Source organism: Phyllostomus discolor, chromosome 1 (genome assembly GCF_004126475.2).
Source record: "Phyllostomus discolor isolate MPI-MPIP mPhyDis1 chromosome 1, mPhyDis1.pri.v3, whole genome shotgun sequence".
In the NCBI taxonomy this organism is placed as follows: Eukaryota; Metazoa; Chordata; class Mammalia; order Chiroptera; family Phyllostomidae; genus Phyllostomus; species Phyllostomus discolor.
Genome location: NC_040903.2, coordinates 56,829,667 through 56,849,559, shown reverse-complemented (window position 1 = coordinate 56,849,559; position 19,893 = coordinate 56,829,667). Strand labels below are relative to the sequence as shown.

The 19,893-nt window shown below is 42.4% G+C and overlaps 1 protein-coding gene across 1 annotated transcript in view; it reads left to right on the top strand.

Moving 5' to 3' along the window:
* The window catches only part of LOC114492907 (amyloid beta precursor protein binding family B member 1 interacting protein), a 97,285-nt gene that overhangs the window by 52,269 nt on the left and 25,123 nt on the right, over positions 1-19,893 (top strand). The window contains exons 6-9 of the mRNA XM_028507526.2: positions 4,759-4,918; positions 6,268-6,389; positions 17,172-17,258; positions 19,712-19,855. Coding sequence (XP_028363327.1) covers positions 4,759-4,918; positions 6,268-6,389; positions 17,172-17,258; positions 19,712-19,855 — 513 coding nt within the window. The remainder of the gene's footprint in view (positions 1-4,758; positions 4,919-6,267; positions 6,390-17,171; positions 17,259-19,711; positions 19,856-19,893) is intronic.

The window sequence follows — 19,893 nt, the reverse complement described above, 5'->3', positions numbered from 1 at the left end:
CTGATGCGTCCCCACCTCCTGGAACAGGTACTAAGGAGACAGAGAGGTGAGCAAGTCAGAGGAGGTCCCTGCTTGTGGAGAGGTGAATTCTAATGGAGGAGGTAAATGCCAAAAAGAAAATAAAGCAGGAAGAAGCCCAAGCGAATCTCTGGTTGTTTATAAAATGAGAGCTACGTTGGATATATTTTCAGAGGGGAAATGAAAAGAGAAGTTAATTCTTAGACGAAAAACATAGAACCACTAACATATTCAGTGTGTTTGCTTCAGCTGGAGGTTAAAACAGGGAGGAGGGAGCAGCTGTTTCCTGCTGTGTATGAGAAAGGAGGGACCATGGCCAGAGTCTAGCTGAGGTGAATTGTAACAGTAAACACTAATCACGACTTGCCCTGATTCAACAAAGAAGATGTAAAACAGAAAAGTCACTCTAAACAATGAGAAAGGAAAATTTAAAAGCCAGGTTGTATATTTGTGCTGATTTCAGAGCTCTAAATGTTTGTCTTAAAACAAAAGCCTTTGTGTGGCACAGAACATTAAGAAAATAAATGACAAACTCATACAATAGTAAAGTGACTAATATGTACTCACACATAATCTACACTGTGCCTTTGCAGGAGGGAAAACAAGTCATCTGAAGTACTTTGCGCCCAGGGTTCTGTAGGTGTTGAGATCTTTCTGGACCATGAATTGTATCTGCATCTTGTAGGACAAAGCTTTGAGAACTGGAAGCCCCATCAGATTCAGGCATTAATTTTGTTTGTTTGTTTGTTTGTTTGTTTGAAAGCTATGTATTCCAGGAGAACAATTCCATCTGTAAATCTTATTATAGAAGAAAAAAATGTTGCAAATGATTCAGAGCTAGGGTATTGTATTTAATAGCTTGCAAAAGAACAATACATATAAAAACTATAAAATCTTTCCTTAATGCAGCAATTTTCAACTTTGTGGTACACATAAACTGATAACTAAAATTTTGCAGCACACCAAAAAATGTATTTTTTGCCTTGAAGCGACCACCTGCTGGCAGTGACCACGGAATGCTGTGGATGGCTCCTCAACCCGGGAGAAAAACATACACAGAGACAACCGAGTCCTGTGGGGAAGTAGGAGCAGAAAGGCCACCCTCCCTGGTGGGGAGAGCGCCTGTTCCCCCTCTGGAGAGGCTTTTTATTGGTTTTGTTTGAAATAAGAATTCAGGTAAAAGCTCATTACTCATTGCTAGGAAGTAAGGATCAAACAATAGATAACGAGGAAGTCTGTGGGACTATTTTGAGTCAGGGCCAAAGAGCTGTAAAACTTTAAAGAACAATCTTACTTCTTCCTTGGGCCCTTATTGTTCAACTGAGAGCATTCTAAACAAAGCAGATTTCACAGGATCTTACATATTCTTTCTTCGGCCTGATCACCCAGGAACCCGCCCTTTTCAGCACAGAGCTGCACCACCCTATCATTGTTTCAGGCTTAGGTGAAGCAAAGGAAGTAAGGCAGCCAAGGGATAAGGAGATTTTCTCCCAGACGGTGAGGACTCAGGCTATATCATAGCCGAGGAGCGAGGGTCCATCACCCCCTTTTGCTGTAGCCCCCAAAGTCCTTTCTTGGGGGTCTCCCACGTGATCGTGCCTGTCTTAGGTCGTTCCCCCCTTGGGGAAACTTACCTGTCATTGGCTAACTGACCAAGCTTTGGGGTTCAGTTATGAATGAAGCAGCAGAAGCAGCACTCCTGCCGGGGAGATAAGCTTTTGTCTCCTTGCTGGTTTACGGTCCAAGGCCACTCCCTCAGCCTTAGCCAAAGGGGGGGGGGGGGGGGTTACAGCTTCTGATACCAGGCAGGGCAGTTCCCAACATTGCCTGTCTGACAAAAAATATATACAGGTATAATTTTGATTCATCCACACAGGACAGCTATTGCTGTGTTGGCTGTTATCATTTTTTTACTCAACAGTCTAAGGGAAAAGAGGTCAGTGTGCCTGACTACATAGTCAGGTACTCCATGTTTTAAACATTCTTGTGGAACACCAGTTGAAAATCGCTGCCGTAATGGATTAGAAAAAGGGAGCTTTTTCATTCTTGAATCGTTTTACCCTGTGTCACACAGTGTGGATGTGACAAGTGCTTAGCTTGTTAAATCACATGACTGCAAGTTAGCGAGTTAGCATTAGCGTGTTCTGTGTTGACACAGACCCCCATCAACCTGCAAATGTGATAGAAGCTGTGAGAGTAATAAATATGGTTCCTTCTCACTAAAAGTCACCAGCCTTCTCTTCATTTTCTTATTTTCTAAGTTTTGTAATTCTGGACATTCATAACTATATGTGGATTAAATTCTGTTTGCAATTTCTACAAGAAAAAAAAAACCTTTCATCGTTGTCAAATTATGTGGGTTTTTTTCTCTATATAAAAACAAAAGAAACAACCAACATGTTTTATTTCCTTAAGAATTCCTAAGTAAGAATGAAGTGTGGTCAAACATCATTAATTTTGCCATCATGACGAGTTGCTCTTCTAAAACCCAATATTGGCAGTGTTTCCTAGGACAAGTTTCCTAGAGCTACTTTATAGCAGTTATTTTCAACCAGTGAATGGCGAGAATGTTTAAAACACGCAGTACCTGACTGTTTAGTCAGGGCACTAATCTCTTTTCCCTTAGACTGTTAAATAGAAAGATGACAACAGCCAACATAACAGTGTGTCGCCATCCGGTGTGAATGAATCAAAATTATACCTATATTTTTTTGCCAGATCAGCAAAAAAATATATTTTTGGTGTGCTGCAAGATTTTAGTAATTAGTTTACGTGTGCCCTGAGATAAAAAGGTTGAAAATTGCTGCTTCATAGCAATAATTCTCAGCAGAGAGCAGCAGATATGCCTTCCACAGAAAATAACCCTGGTAAAGACCGCTGTTGGAGGAATATTTGTTTTTCCATGCAACTCTCAGTCCTCAATGCTCAGGTCAGATGAATGTATCTTAGACACTGGACCTATCATTTTAAATACATCAAAAAACAAACAGGAAAAAGAGCAACTACCCTGCAGTTTTTCCCGGCGGGGGTGGGAGGGCCAGAGAGTGTTCTCAGAAAAGTCTGAATTTGGCCCCGGGAGCAGACACTGCACTTTTACTGCCCTGATTTCTACATTTTGACTCTAGAGAAGGCAAGGCACTACATGAAGCTTCAACTTGTGGTCCTTGCTGGAGCCTAACCCAGATTTTATCACCACCTACACCTTTGGTTGCTGTCAGCAACTCTGCATAACAATTCACAGGAACTCCGCCTTCTCTCTGTTAACAGCATCAAGTTCTGAAGATCAGATTAAGTGGAAGTGGGACCTGAGGGGCAGTTTCCCAGTTCCTCCGAATCTAACCCAAACTTTGGGGGAGGAAGAAATGTTACCCATTGTTTGGCCTCTCTCCTCAGTCCATCTGATCATGTTTTAAACAATGATACATCTCATTCATAAATCACCATGACTGAGCCTGGGCAAACAGAAGAGGCAGAACTTGTCCTTAGCCATTTTACACTTCTCTTTTCAAATCAGAGTAGAAATTGAAGCAAGAGTATCAGATGCGTCTGGTTAATGGCCTTGTTTCCAGGACATCTCTGCTGGTTACGTGTGGAGCAGTTGCGGTCAGCCCAGGCAGGAAGCTGTCTGGAAGGAGGACCAGAGCTCCTCCTTCCTCCATGGGCAGCACTCACAGACAGACCCTAACTTCCACGGGGGCTACCTAGACTAACTCCCACTTAATTACGCAGGATCAGGTTAGCAGGCACATTTCCACTGTTGCTTTTGAAGACTGGATATACACCACCATTATAACCTGTAGCACTTGTAAATAACAAGCTACCGTAATTAAAAATATGCTACAAATACACACATGTCAAAGAAAACCCAAACCCTAGCTGCATTACTTCATCATCTAATTTTGTTGTATTACATCAGAATGAGGGTCTCCCTTGAAGGTCAGAAATTTAAATAACTTTATGAGTTGTCTGAGAAAAAGCCAGAGAAATCCTGTGTGCTTATTGGAAATGAGTAAATGCGGCTCCCACCAAACCCTCTAGATTTGGAATAACTACCAATCTGACTGTGAACTCAGTTCCAAAAGTCAGTCAGATCACTAATTTTGCCTGCATTCTTCCATAATGGCTTCTTTCTCAGTCTACCTTATTTCACGTAATGCACCTTTGATCTCAGCTGCCTTCTGCTATGAGGCAGCCTGGCTCCCAGCAAGGCTCTGTGGTGACGTCATGTCGCTGTGCACTCCCTACCTTCAAAGAATCACAGGCTAACCTACTTAGTCTTAACTGTGTCTTAGATCTCTTGGGTTGCATGAAAAGGAACCTAACTCCAGCTAAGCAAAAGAGAAAAATTTATTACAAAGATACAGGTGTGGTTTTCAGTCACAAAGTGCTTCTGGCCTCCAGGATGAACCTGAGTAAGTAACAGACAGATGTCAGGAAAACAGGATGTTGGCACCTCTTTGGTTCTGTTTGTCTTCAGCCTCCCCACCAGAATGCAAAGCCTCTGAAGCCTGGGCAAGGGCTTTGTTTATTGTATGTTTGTCTTTTTCGTAAGTTGGCTTCTCCACCTCTGTATTCCTAGCACCTTAAACAATTGCTCAGAGTGTGAGTTCGTGTTGAATTCGTTGATGGGACACAGTCTTACCTAAATGAGCAGAAGTAATAGCAACTTTGAAATCTTAAATCTTGGTGGCCTTCTTCAGTCACTGAAATTTAGTGGTTGCTCTGTGGCTTTGTCCTCAGCTGGTTGTCAAGGTGCACATGAATGATAACAGCACGAAGTCGCTGATGCTGGATGAGCGGCAGTTGGCCCGAGATGTTCTAGACAACCTTTTTGAGAAAACCCACTGTGACTACAATGTAGACTGGTGTCTTTATGAAATATACCCAGAACTACAAATTGGTAAGTCCCATCCCCAGCTATTGGCTATACTCCAAAAACCTGTGGGTTTGCTTTATTATGGGTTTTGGTCTATTATTCACAAGAGTTTGGTTCAAGGCCATCAAGACTTCCCATACATCACTTCCCTTCTGTCAGATTCAGTTCTGCCTCTTCATCTCTTTGTGGGGAAGAGACTCAGATCAGAGCAGGTGGCTAGACCTTGGGGAATGCAAGCATTATTGTTGTCACTTCTCTAGTGGCTCCTCAGGGAAAGAAAGTGACAGGATGATACTTCTTCCTGCATGCTTAGTAAGCTGAGCAGATGGTGGGAGGACCTGGGTATCTGTCAGCTAATGTCTCTTGAGAGTTTGCTTTTTTAAACTATATGTAACTCTGCCCCACATCAGTGTCCATTTCCCCTTTCTCCCTCCCACCCCCGCAACGTCTGACACTTTGTCTAGCTCAAGAGGCTCTGCCCCAGTGAGCAGAGTACTGTTGAGAGAAATTGTTCCAGAAAAAAAGAAAGAAAATTTTAAAAATGAAGAAATACTATTACTTCTCATCCTTAATACCACTCACAGAACAATTGTCTCCCAGGAGAGCTTGGTGGAATATAGAATTGCCTGTTTCAGAAGTTTTGGTGAAATTTTTTTTTGGAGGAAATGGCTTATACTGAAAGAAACTCTTGAAGTTTTCTTCAACTCTGAGTCTAGCAGAAACATCAAAGCCTTCCTTTATGTTTAGCTTTGGTTCCAATATTCATGTATTGTTATTAGAGTTTAAGGAGTGATGTTTTAGAGTGCTTATCACAATTTCATTCGTAGTTGTTTAAACCAATTATTGCCTAATTACCTTCCATACAGATAAGGTGTTTACCTTTACCCGGAACTACTTTCAATCAAAAATGCCAATATGAAAAAAATGCCACAGTTGATCATTATCACTGTGGTGTAGGTCCCTCTGCCATGTTTTTTATGGAAAATAAGTTGGAAGCCCTGGCTGGCATAGCTCAGTGGATTGAGTGGGGGCAGCGAACCAAAGTGTCCCAGGTTCAATTCCCAGTCAGGGTACATGCCTGGGTTGCAGGCCATGACCCCCAGCAACCGCACATTGATGTTTCTCTCTCTCTCTCTCTCTTTCTCCCTCCCTTCCCTGCCTAAAAGTAAATAAATAAATTAAAATCTAAAATAAATAAATAAATAAAATTATTTTAAAAAATAATAATAAGTTGAAGATCTGACCCTGAAGAATAAATGTAACGGGAATGTTACAATGTGACAGCGTGTGAGAATTAGGAGGTTCTGAAAACCTACATGAAGTATAAGGCATTGCGCTTAACTCAAAGTGGCTTGTTTTTCTTGTTTCATCAGAAAGGTTTTTTGAAGACCATGAAAATGTTGTGGAGGTCTTATCAGACTGGACAAGAGACACAGAAAACAAAGTGGTATTTTTGAAGAAAGAGGAAAAGTATGCTGTATTTAAAAACCCCCAGGTGAGATAACTTAGATACTGTTAAGCCATATAAAGTATGGAGGATTTTTTTTAAATATATTTTATTAATTATGCTATTACAGTTGTCCCATTTCCCCCCTTCTCTCCCCTCCACCCTGTACCCCCTCTCCCACCCACGTTCCCCCCCTTTAGTTCATGTCCATGTGTCATACTTATGAGTTCTTTAGTTTCTACATTTCCCGTACTATTCTTGCCCTCCCCCTATCTATTTTCAACCTACATTCTATGCTACTTATTCTCTATACCTTTTCTCCTTCTCTCCTCCTCCCAACCCCCTGCTGCTAACCCTCCATGTGCCCTCCATTTCTGTGGTTCTGTTCCTGTTCTAATTGTTTAGTTTCTTTTGGTTTTGCTTTAGGTGTGGTTGTTAATATTTGTGAGTTTGCTGTCCTTTTACTATACATGTCTTTTCTTTATCTTCTTTTCTTAGATAAGTCCCTTTAGCATTTCATAAAATAAGGGCTTGGTGATGATGAACTCCTTTAACTTGACCTTATCTGAGAAGCACTTTATCTGCCCTTCCATTCTAAATGAGAGCTTTGCTGGATAGAGCAATCTGGGATGTAGGTCCTTGTCTTTCATGACTTAGAATATTTCTTTCCAGCCCCTTCTTGCCTGTAAGGTCTCTTTGGAGAAATCAGCTGACAGTCTGATGGGAACTCCTTTGTAGGTGACTGTCCCCTTACCTCTTGCTGCTTCTAGGATTCTCTCCTTCGTTTTTACCTTGGCTAATGTAATTATGATGTGCCTTGGTGTGTTTCTTCTTGGGTCCAACTTCTTTGGGGCTCTCTGAGCTTCTTGGATTTCTTGGAAGACTGTTCCCTTTGCCAGATTGGGGAAGTTCTCCTTTATTATTTGTTCAAATACGTGCTCAATCTGTTGCTTTTCCCCTTCCGATTCTGGTACCCCTATAATTCGGATATTGGAACGTTTAAAGGTGTCTTGGATGCTCTTAATCTTTTCCTCAATTTTTTGAATTCTTATTTCATCACGCTTTCCTGCTTGGTTGATTCTATCTTCCTTCTGGTCCACTATATTGTTTTGAGACTCATATTCCTTCCTTTCACTATTGGTTCTCCTCCGCGTGTCTTCATGCATCTGTTTTATGGTAATCTGCATTCTTTCATCTAAATTTCGTCCAAAATCAACCAGTTCCATGAGCTTTCTGATCACCAGTGTTTTGAACTGCGCATCTGATAGATTGGCTAATTCTTGGTCGCTCAAAAGGATGAGTCCTGGGGGACTGATCTGCTCTGTTGAAAACATTTTTTTTTTTTCCCCTGTCTCTCCTTTTTTTTTCCCGGTCTGGTTGCTCTTGTTACAGTGGGGGGGCGGAGCCTTAGGTGCTCACTGGGGCTGGGCACCCCAGTTGCTAGAATGTGACATTATATGTGGGGGTGGGGCGGGAGCGGGAGCGGGACGGGAGAAAACAATGGCGGTAGTTCCGTTCCCCTGGACTCAGACCCTTGTCTGGGTTTCTGGGCGCGAGTTCTGCCCTGGCCCACAATCGCTACCCCTCTGGGTCTGCCAGCCGCAGCTTGCGTACTCAGGGATCACCGCTGCCTTCTTGCACCCCCGGATGGCTTTTGCGCCGATTTTGCGCCAAACTTTCCCCGACCTCCGCGCGCCGCCGACCCGAGCCAGCCCCGCGCCCGCCCGGCTGGTCTTCTCCTACCAGTCCGGATGAACGCATCTACTTCAACTTCTTGGCTGCCCGACTTCCATTCAGATAAATCCTCTGCCGGATCTGGGTGTTATTCTGATAGTAAATTATTGTTGTAAATTATTGGTTTTCTAATCTTGGTTGTACGAGGAGGTACGGTGCCTCCTCCTATTCCTCCATCTTGCCGGAAGTCTCCAGTATGGAGGATTTTTTTTAATGTCACCTGTGGACTGGCCACATCATTCACGAGCTCATGAAATATCACAAGTGTCTTCCTTTCAAAGAAACACACACTCAGCGCTTAGGCCACATATCAGCTAAGAGCCCTCTGAAACATCCAGAAAGGAAAGAACCCATTTTGTTTCTTTTGATTCAGAACCCAAAACATATCAATCTCTTGACTAATCCTTCTTTTGGGTCCATATTTCTCTTTGGCTCCATTAACCCGGTGTCCCTTGGTGCACTCTGAGTCATTAGCGCTTCATACTTTTATGTTCTTTGCTGTTCATATTTGGTGCTTATTGATGCTGAGACCACAAAAAGAGCTCCTGGAAAAGGTACAACTTCCTGTGCTTTATTGTACAGTCCACATAACAAAAAAGCATTGTTCTCCATATTTGAAAACTTCCTTCAAGTTATGTGTCCAAGGATGTCACAGAATATACAGGCCTTCCCACTGTGGCCTCCAGCCAACTGTGATACATGAAGGTGAAGTCTTTTTAGGAAAGTCAAAGAATGTCAGACACAGAGGAGAGCCTTGGGGACATCCAGACACCTTTATATTTTATAAGCTAAAAAACCAGGTCTCATTTACTAGAGTCGGAATTAAAGGAGACTCTAGAGCAGCTTCCTCAGGAGAAAATGAACTTTTCCTTACACTGTGCTTTTCTCTAGAGTCTTCTCTGGGTTCTATGGTGGCAGACTTACAACAGAGCAATAAACACTGTTGTTTGTGGCAAATATCGAAAAATAAAGGTACGAAGTTTTCAAACCACAACTACCTTCAGTCCTGTGCTTTAAAGCCTAAATTCGTTAGGGAGCCATCTAAGCTAGAAGCTCATTTCTTTCTCACATACCAGTCCAGACTGGAAGATCTAGTAGGATGGTTCTGTCATCCTCAAGAAGTGGCTTTGGTCTGTGGGTCCAAGGCAGCTTTCCACCTGGCCACTCCCCAGTGCGTAGGAGGGGAGGGCACAACCAGACTTCCTACTGGAAAGACCTGCAAATGGCCCTTTCACTTTTCTCATATGCCATTGACCAGAACTTAGTCGCATGTTGGTCTTGAGCTACAAGAAAAACTGAGAAACGTGGCCTCTATCTGAACAATGACACGCACCACTAAAATGGGAAGCTACTTTCAGAGCTGCCACTTGCACAGCTCCTCCACACCAAGTCTGTGAGGATAGTGCCCAGGAGTTGTGTAATGTGACTATGTTACTATTAAATGAGAAGAGGAAGAGGAGAACAGGTATTAGTGGACACCTGCACTCTGCTGCAGTATCTACTGAATTAGTGCACAAAACATAACTATGCCTGTGAATTTGTACCAACTAAGCGCACCCACTCAGTTCCCACTCACATCAGATGTAGAGCATTAACGCTGCTCCTGCAGCCTCCCTCCCCTTCCCAGACATTAGCCCCATTACAAAGGTAATCACCATTCTGACCTCTGTCACCTTTTACCCTCTTTTTAAACTTTATATAAAATGGAATCATATCATAGTGTCTTTTGTGTTTAGCTTTTTTTTATCCAACTTTCATTTGTGTTGTTGCATGTAGTAGGAATTTATTCTTTTTCCCTGCAGTTTATTATTCCACCGTGTGACTACCGAAATATGTTTATTCATTGTATTATTGATGGACACTTGATTTGTTTCCAGTTTGGGGATTTAACAAATAATGCTATTGGGAACATTCTTGCACATGTCTTTGATGAACATATGCAGACTTTGTCTTGCATGTAGACCTACAAGTACAATTGCCAAATCACAGCTTACACATACATGTAGCTTTAGGAAATTGTGCCAAGCTGTTTTCCAAAGTGACCCTGTGACTTGCCCTCCCACTAGCATTGTATGAGAATTCCTGGTGCTCCAGATGCTGGTCAGCCCTTGTTGTTGTCAGGTTTGGGTTGATTTGGTTTTTATTTTTGGCTGTTCTTTGTGGGTATGTAGTGGTATCTCCTATGATTTTAAGTTGAATTTTCCAGTTGCCAATGAAGAACCTACAGATGCCCTGAGGGAAAACAGGGCTCCAAGAAGATTTAGACTTCTCTCTTGGACCTTGGCCCTTTGAGTCATGGTTGCCTCTGCAGCTCTCCAAAGCCTTCAGAGAGATTTTTTTCACCCAGCTTTTTAAGCTATTTTTGTGGAGCATTGGTCTAACTGCAAGCTACTGCATGGTAGGGTCAAGCAGAAATCTTCCTAATGAATTCTTCTGGATAATAGTGTATTTTTTAAAACCAAGTAAGTAGATTCTCCTAATTTACAATCAAATGTGAAGACCAAAATTGAAGAGGATGTATTTTTGAAGAGACTGATTTTAAGCATTTCTGTGTCTTCAATGTTTGGTTAAATACTCTGTCTTCTGATCAGTACTCTGCATGGACAGTACTTCAGCAGGTTGACCTTACGGTGAGAGAGGCAGACTGTGGACATTTTCCAGGTTGTGTTAGCATGAGAAACGTCCTCCAGAAATTCTCTCCTATCTACCCTACCACCATCTTCTGAAGATAAAAATGTCCTACAATTTTCTTCTGAATCCCAAAGTTCATTAATTATATAGCTATGTTGTCTGTAAAGTCATTCACATGCTATTTCCTGTAAGGTACTGCAAGATTTTGTCATAAACATGTTCACCTTTCCTCTTCACTCATCCTAGATCAGGGCAAGATTGTTCTACAGTCAGTACCCGTCAACAGGCAGAGTCTAAGGTTGGCCCTCAGCCCCACTCTGTATGCCTCTGTGCCGTGGATATGTATTTTTCTGTAGGGTCGGGGCTTTGTTCTTGCAGAAAAATGATTTATGGACGTAGAGATGATGAGTGAGCAGTATCTGCAGAAGACTATGATATGATGGAACATTCTGAAGCCACCAACAGTAGTCAAAGATACTGCTCATTGGATTTCCTGCCATCTGCCAAATTATTATTCTACTCTCTGTATAAAAGTATGTGCAAAGGCATGGCCCGGGCCACTGTTCTTGGAGAGCCCTCTGCTATCTACCAGTCACCTCGCTTTACATGGCAAATGACATCCTCTGTACCCTTAAGGGAACAAGGGTACATATTCTCATAGGTCTGCACACACAGGTCCCTGGAGTGCTTGAGAGCTCCGATTCTGACTTTGTCCTTGACATCTCCACTCATGATGCCAAGGTCAGTGCTCTTGGCCTACCTGTAGCCTGTTTGCTGTTGACATACACAATTCTTCAACACAATTTTTTAATTGAGCAAAAAATAATTTCTTTATATAAAAATTAGTGGATACCTATATACAATGTTTTTTTAAATGAAACCATGTGTATATAGTTGTATTCATAAAGATAAGTATACTAATCAAAAGCTATACAACATTAGCAGCATATCCAAATGCAAACAAAGATATTCCTCCGGATTCCATGTTTCATTGAGCATTGAAAACCACCAACCCTGCCCTGGCCAGTGTGGCTCAGTTGGTTGGAGCATCGTCCCACAACCAAAGGGTTGTGTGCATTCAATTTCCAGTTGGGGCACATGCCTGGGCTGTGGGTTTGGTCTGCAGTCGGGCTGGTAGAATCCCTGGTTGGGGCGTACGAGCGCCAGTCCAGACACAGTCCAGGCATCCAGGTGGTGCTTCTCTCTCACATCGATCTCTCTCTCTCTCTCTCCCCTTGCCTCTCTCTAAAAAGGAATAAGAAAACATCCTCCAGTGAAGATTTTTTTTTAAATCACCAATCTTTTAGTTCTTTTCTTATATATTATTCTTTATCCACATTCTCTGCATCTGATGGATCCCTGGATTTTATTTCACTTTCTGTGTGACATTCTCCACAGATATATATCATTGGCTGCTGCTTTGGGAGTTGGACATCCCTTTGGGTGTCCAGTGTTAGTCCGTCAAACCAAGAAACTCCTCACTCTGCACTTCCAAACAACACAAGTTTAGATAAATGCAAATAAGGCAGGATGCAGCTTATTATAAAATTTTGACATTTTAAAAAGCTAGCCAATGAAAACTAGCCACAGTCCAATGGCAATTTAATTCCCACCGGTATCCATTTAAAAAGTACATAAATAAGGGTTTTTTAAATAAGTTTTATATTTTAGAGCAGTTTTAAGTTCACAACAAGAGGGAGTGGCTGGCTGAGGGCCAGAATAGGGACCCTCTAAAGTGTGGGATCAAAACAGGGGCCCCTCTTACCCAGGTGGCACAGCCCCAGTTGGGTAAAGTGTGTTGGGACAGTAGACTCTAACTATCCTAATAAAAAGCAACGTTATTCAAGAAGCAGCTTCATTTCTCAATCTGGGTGTCATTAGGAAAGTTCTCCCCGGCCTATAGTAGTCACAGGTGGTCCATTCCTCCTAAGGGCCAGGTGTTCAAATGGGGGTCTCCTGTAACCTAAGGGGTTTTGCTTTCCTAGTTATGCTGCATGTAGTCCTCCTATGCAAAGGCCAGTGAGGTTGCCTGAAACCAAAAGAGTTCTAGAGACTGTGCATGGAGTGGGAGAAGGACTCAGTATTCATGTTAGCTATTCTTCTTGCTAAAACCTAGAAGAATCTGTTTTTCAGAGAAGGTATTGGTTAAGTTGACTAATATAAGGTTGGCTGCTTATTGTATCACTTTGTATTTCTTTTAATAACATCTTTTATTTTTCTGGCTTCAAAAGTAATATCAATTTATTGTTTTAAAACGTTGGAAAATGAGAGAGGAAATTTACATCATCCATAATCCCACACTCTAACAATAATTACTATTGATATTTTTGGCAATTTCCATTCCTTTGTTGGGTCTGTTTCTTAACTGAAATTCAGTGGTGGTTGTGGTTTGCTGTTGGCTGCTTGAGTGAGGGGCCAAGAGAGAAATGAGAAACACAGCTTCATTCTTCCCCTCAGGTGTAGAAGGGTGCCAACCTTCGTGTGAGACCTTTCCTCATGCTGTCTTCCCTTCATTCCTTTCCAGCCTCCCTCTCCCCCCAGGTTCATCTTTACCTCCCAGGACCAGGCCCAGCTGGAGGAAAAGTCATGTAGTGATCACATCTTGGGTCCTCAGGATGGCTACTGTTTTAAAGGAAAGTCTGTTTGCCCTTGGCTTTGGTGGATAGGTCCTTTTACCAGCTAGAGCGGGTGTGTAGATTAGACTGTTTGTTGCATAAAACAATCTCGGGATCCCAGTGGCTTATAGCAACAGACCTTTCCTCTCTCCTGTGTCCACAGGTCAACTGTCCTTGGCTCCAGATTATGAGTCAGATTCATGTAGCTCCAGCTCCACACGTCCCTTATTGTCCTCAGCCCAGCAGCTTTTTGTGACACAGTCTTCTCACAGTGACTGGCAAGAGGCCGGGAGACTGAGTGGAAACATGCCGCTGCCTCTCAAATTCTTGCTCACAGTTGATGCTCACAGCGCCCTATACGCACCGTCCCCCCACACCACCACCACCCTCATGCTACTGCCACAGCAAGCCATGGGGCCAAACCCAGCATGAGTGGGACAGGGAAATACACACTTCCCATTCTAGGGGGGAGACTGCATGTCACCTGAACACAGGCAGCAGGTGCAGTCTGTCTCAGGGAAGAAGAGAAGAATCGGGGGTGGTGATCTGGTCTTCGTCGGGTGTGCTGTGTTAACCGCCAGCTCTAGCCAGGCCAGCTCTTTGCTGGTGGTCCAAAGATGCCCAATGTTTAACCACTTCCAGGCCTTTGTACATGCTTTCCTTCCTGCCTCAAATGCTCTCCTTATTCCCTTTTTCCTATCTGAATGTTGAACATCTTTCAAGATCTAGTTCAGATTTGACCTCCTCTGTGAAGTCTTTCTTGACCATCTTGGCCCACAGTGATTTCTTCATCTCTGAAAACATGCAGAACTTGACTCATTTTAAATGTATGGAGTACCTCCTATAGCTCCCCCATCTATAAATACGTACAGAGGTGGGCAAAAGTAGGTTAATAATAATAAATAATACAATAATAAATAACCCAGGAGTAAACTGTTTTGCATACTCACAACTGTAAACCTACTTTTTCCCCACCCAGTATATAGTCATTCGTACATCTACCTACTGTCTATTTAAATGTTTATCTTCTCAATATAATAGAAAGCTTCTTAAGAACAGAGGTGTTTTACATGTAAAAGATACTCACAAATATTTATTCTTGGACTGGTAACTATTGGTTTGATTAACTCTTTATTCCAAGAAGGTGGTATTTAAATAAGGAGTGTATTTGCTGTTTTTTTCCTACCCAGCTATCCCAAGTCTTGCATTTTCAGAAGCTATAAGAAAAGGGATCAAGCTGTGACTGAAACTCTCATTTCCCATTTTAAGATTCTCTTGTTATTCAACTCAGATTGCCCACAGTTTCTTTTGCTGCAGATAAATTAACTTCTGAGTTCTGCTGCTCGCTGCAGAGCAGCTCACAGTGAGCTGCCTGACCACATGACAGGCGAGAGTTCTGGCCCAAGGGCAATCGGTCCTCTCAGCTCAGATTTACTTTGTGTTCCTGCATTTTCACTGGAACAAACACACAGTGTAGCACCGTCACTCTGGAGGGGAAAGAAGTTATTCAGAAGCTCAAAAAGAGAGGGGTCTCAGAGAAAGGCGTGGCTGCAGACCCTGACTCATAAAATGGGGCCCTTCACAACTGGGAAAGACCCTCACCTGCCCCTGCAGAGAGTGACTCATACTGTCCTTTCCCCAGATGAGGATGAAAAGCGCGTGCCTCGGAGTCTTCCTGGTGTCCTCTTTTCATCTCTCCACTCATCGTGATCCACTTTTCCAGATTCCCCAGCAAACTGTGTTTGCTAGAAGCCCCCTCTACACTCTCTCTTAGGACTAGGTCATCTCATTTTTTTTACTGTGGCAAAATACACATAACATAGCATTTACCATTTTAATCATTGTTAAGTGTGCTCAGTGGCATTAAGTACATGCACACTGTAGTGCTAGGTTCTCTCCTGTGGGATTTAGAGCAGAGGAGAATTATGAAAACCTCAAAGCTCTGGCACTGACTGGCCTTGGGTAAATTGCTTAATCCTTCTGTGTCCTGATCTATGAAATAGCAATTATACCTGTGTTGTGGGGTTCTTGAATGGATGAAATGAAAGTGTACCTGTAAGGCCTTAGAGTCGAGTCCTGGCAGGCATCACATGTCATCTATTATGGCTAGTCACAGTCTTCAAGCCAAACATGCAAAATTAAAATAGTTTCTGAGTCCCAGCCACAAACAGTTGGTTGGAGGGTCATCCCATAACCAAAAGGTTGCAGGTTTGATTCCCGGTCAGGGCACATACCTAAGTTGTGAGTTTAATCCTGGATCTGGGTGCATAGGGTCCCCAGTCTGGACGCTTACGGGAGGAAACCAATCAATGCTTCTCTCTCACATCAATGTTTTGCTCACTCCCTTCCTCTCTCCTTTCCCCACCCTTCTCTAAAAACAATGGAAAAATGTCTGTGGATGAGAACAAAGGGAAAAAAAGTATCTGAACCCTATATGAAATGACCCTATCTGAAATCACCCTATATTAATTCACAATATACTATCTTTCCAAATAACAAGTAAAAGTTAAAAGTCTTAAACACACATTAAAAAATAATTCAATAAGAATTGTCAAAGGAATTGTACTTGACTTTTTCCCTCTGTTTAAGTTAACAAGTCACCATATTTATATATCCTATTTTTAGGAGATATCTTAATTCTGCAAATTTTGTTTGCCCACAGTTTGCTTCCTAACTCTCCATCCAATATACATGTTCTCAAACTTCAATATGAATAAAAATCATCCAGAAAGAATGTTGGAATGCAAGATTCCAAGCCCTGACCCAGAGATTTCAGTTCAGTATGTTGGGAGCTCAGTACCATGAATTTTACGGAGCATCAGTGTGATCTGGGGATCCCACACGGGAAAACCCTCCAATGGTGCAAATAAACATTTGTGTCGATACTCACAAGGGTCCTTAATTTCTTCACTGTGCTCCAGAGATATGTGTTCCAGTTTTCTCACATTTTTTCATGCATTATTTTACAAAGCCCTACATTTTCACTTAAAAATCCTCAACTATGACATAATAAGCACTCTGAACATTGATACTGCAGTTGTGAAAGTTATGTAAAATTTAACCCTTAGACGCTCACAACTTTTAAAAAAATGTTTGCATGTAACATTTCATTTCAGCCACCTCATTGATATTCAGAATTAATGAAATATGATACACAGATTTATACAAACTCTGCTTAGCGAGCACATGCCTGTCTTTGAGGGCCTAGTAACCTTGGCCTTTCCTGCCTGGTTGGTTAGGCTGGGTCCCTCTTGGGAAATGCTCTTTCTGCTTCTGTCTGTCCTTAAGAGTTGCCAAGCCTCATACTCTGTGTTATGATTGACCCACAGTTTGTTATATTTAAAATTATTTGCCAACATTGATGAAAATCCAGACTTCAAGCTTCTCTTGATAAGCAGAACCTCTAGTCCACAGGCTGTGGACTCCTGCATGGCGTCCTCCAGCCGGAGCGGGTCCCCTCCTGGCCCTGAGACACGGGCTCCAGCTTCACCGCAGCCCCCAGCTCTTCCCAGGGCAGTAGGCCGTCCCAGCTTACAGCATTTGCCTCATGTTCTAGGCCATGGAATTCAATAGTCAAATGACGCCATGTCCTCTTTGCTAGTGTTTTTGGTCTGACATTTGTTTCCTTGTTGATGGTGCACTCCGGGAGGAAACAGTGTTACTTCTGCCCGGTCGTGCAGTAGGCAGCACTCAGGATGCTCTGGTTAGGCACTTGGTTGACGGAGAGCACGCACAGTGGTTCCCAGCTGTTCCCACAGGCACATCTTCTCTCTCCGGCAAGGTGGTGACTTCCCGGCAGGCCAGCATGGTGATGAAGACTAACTGATCAATCTTTTAATATTTTATTTAGAATTTTTACTTGGATAACAAAGGAAAAAAAGAAAGCAAGGACACAAATGAGAAAATGAATGCTAAGAACAAGGAATGCTTACTTGAGGTAAGTTTAACTTTGCAGAATAGAAGAAAAGAGGAGGATGTTAACCATTTTTAAATTTTTTGCATCTCAGAACAATGGGTGGTTCTGAGACACACTGAAATTTTAAATTGGGCTTTTAAATCACATTATTACTAAAGGATAACTATTTAGATAATTAAACTGGTTTTTTGAGTCAGCAGTTAAAGGTATGGTTGTAGACAATATATTTTACTCTTCATGAAATTGAATTAATAATTCTTGACTAAAAGATTTATGAGTCTGCATAAAATTCATCTCCTAACATTCATTACGAGTCATTAATGAAGTCCCCCACACAAGTCAGATGTAAGGATTTCCGGATTGCTCTGCAGTGAAGTCTAAGGTACTCTCCCAGCAGCCAGGTGTGGCAGGAAGCAGAGACCTGATACAAGGCTGGCTGTGCCTGTGACATCCCTGTGCTATTGTCCAAGAACTATGGTTTCTAGAATCTTACTGAATTGTTACAGAGGTCCAGGGGGTAGTGGACGCAGAGAGTGTCAGTTACTGTACAGATGTCTGTGGTCATCACCGTAGGGCTGTCTTCCAGAAGTTCACTGAGTGGCTGACTCTTTGAAACTCCTGATGAGTTTTCACACAGCAGCTGTGCTGCCAGTGCAGGCCCTGCTCAGCATGCAATGCAGAAGGCCGCCAGACCTCAGTCACCACTGGGCAGGCACAGTGCGGCCCCAGACAGGTTTTCTTTGCCCTTCACAACCTCTTTCCAGGTTAGCAGATTTGGGTTTCTCTTGATAAAACAGAAGACCTGGCGGTGCCTGGACCCACATTCTCACTCAGAGTCAGTTCTCAGATGCCAAACGGTGCTGGCCCCCACTCACCAGGGTCTTTCCCAGGTTCCCATGCATGCTTCTACTCCCTCCAGGCCCTCCCAGCTCTGTACCAGTGGGTCAGGCACCAGAGCCTTGCTGCCTCACTCAGGGTCCTGAAAACACATTACAAGTTCTGCGCCCTGGGACCAGGATCACAGTGGACATTTACCAAGGAGACCCAAGAGAGGGAATGGGGACATTTTTTCTGCATTTGCCAAACAGACTCCAGGTTGAGCTGAGGAAGATAAGGCACCAGGTGTCCCTAGCAGCAAGGAAACTCAGGTTCTGAGCATGTGCACCCAGCAGTGACGAGACTGACAGGCGTGGGAGGGCTGTGGGCATTCCCACATAGCCACTGTCTGTAGTGCTTGCGCATCAGCTGCTGAAAGGCAGGGACTGATTATGCCTTCATTCATACAGTTGCCCGAAGAGTTCTTGTCATAGGGCTGCAGCAGTGTTTTAAACGCTTGTCATGCTATGAAAAATCAGCCCTATCCACTTTCTAATTTGGCCCAAAAATCTGATTAGATTTAAGAGATATTGACAAGACAACTAATACTAGCTAAAGCTGGAGAAAACTGGGGGGAATGTTAACAATAAAAAAACGTATCCCAGCTTCACTACATATAAATGAACTTGAATGGTGCAAAAGTAAAAGTATTCTACCTTTATGAAACTGAATGAAAGGAGGTTGAGAGTTATAAAATAGAAAGCAAAACAAAGTTTTGAGTATTTGAATTGGAAGATGGGATGATATGGAATTTTACTACATTGCCTTTTAAAAGAAATTTACTAAGAATTATAAATTCACCCTCACTGGTGTGGCTCCATGGATTAGGTGTTGTCCTGTGAACCAAAAGGTCACCAGATCAATTCCAGTCAGAGCACATGCCTGGGTTGCAGGCCAGGTCCCCAATTGGGGGGGTGTGAGAGCCAACTGACCCTCTCCCTCTCTTTCCCCCTCTCTCCTCCATCTCTGAAAATGAATAAATATAGTGTTTTAAATTTTTTTTAAAGATTTATAGACTTATGCAAGTTCTGACATTTGAAAATCTACACTTCAGCACTAAATTTTCATAGACCACAGTGTTAATGATTGCTTCCTTTGATAAGAAGCCATCCCATGAATAAGTTACTGACTTATCCATATTTTATTACAGAATTATATATTGTAACTTTTCTATTTCTTAGCAATGAAATAGTAATCTTTTTGCTTATAGGAAAAGTAATAATTTTTTTATTTACCAACTTATAACAGTAATAGCCTTTAATACTTATTGTAACAATACACCGAAATCCTACTCACACTCTCCCTCATGCAGTTGGCGCTATTATTACTCCATTTTTGCAGGTAAAAGGAAACTGAGGTTGGGAGCCTTGCCTCAAGTGGTCAGGAAGCCCTGAAGTCTACCTCAGGAGCCAGGACTCTAAGGCACCAAGGATTCTCCCTTTCTTTAAATAAACAGCATGCAACAAGAACATATGCTTTCAATCAAACTGTAGACAAAAATGAGTTTTAGCTTAGAGTCTAGTTTGCCAGTTTGTTTAAATGTGAGCAAAATGTGTTTTATCTTTCATGTGTTTATATAATCAAAATCTCAATTTCAGGAAAGTTTCTGCGGAACATCCGTCATTGTGCCAGAGCTTGAAGGAGCCCTTTATTTGAAAGAGGATGGAAAGAAATCCTGGAAAAGGCGCTATTTTCTTTTACGAGCTTCTGGAATTTATTACGTACCTAAAGGGAAGACTAAGGTCAGAAAGAAAAAATACTAGCACAAACAGTTTTCATG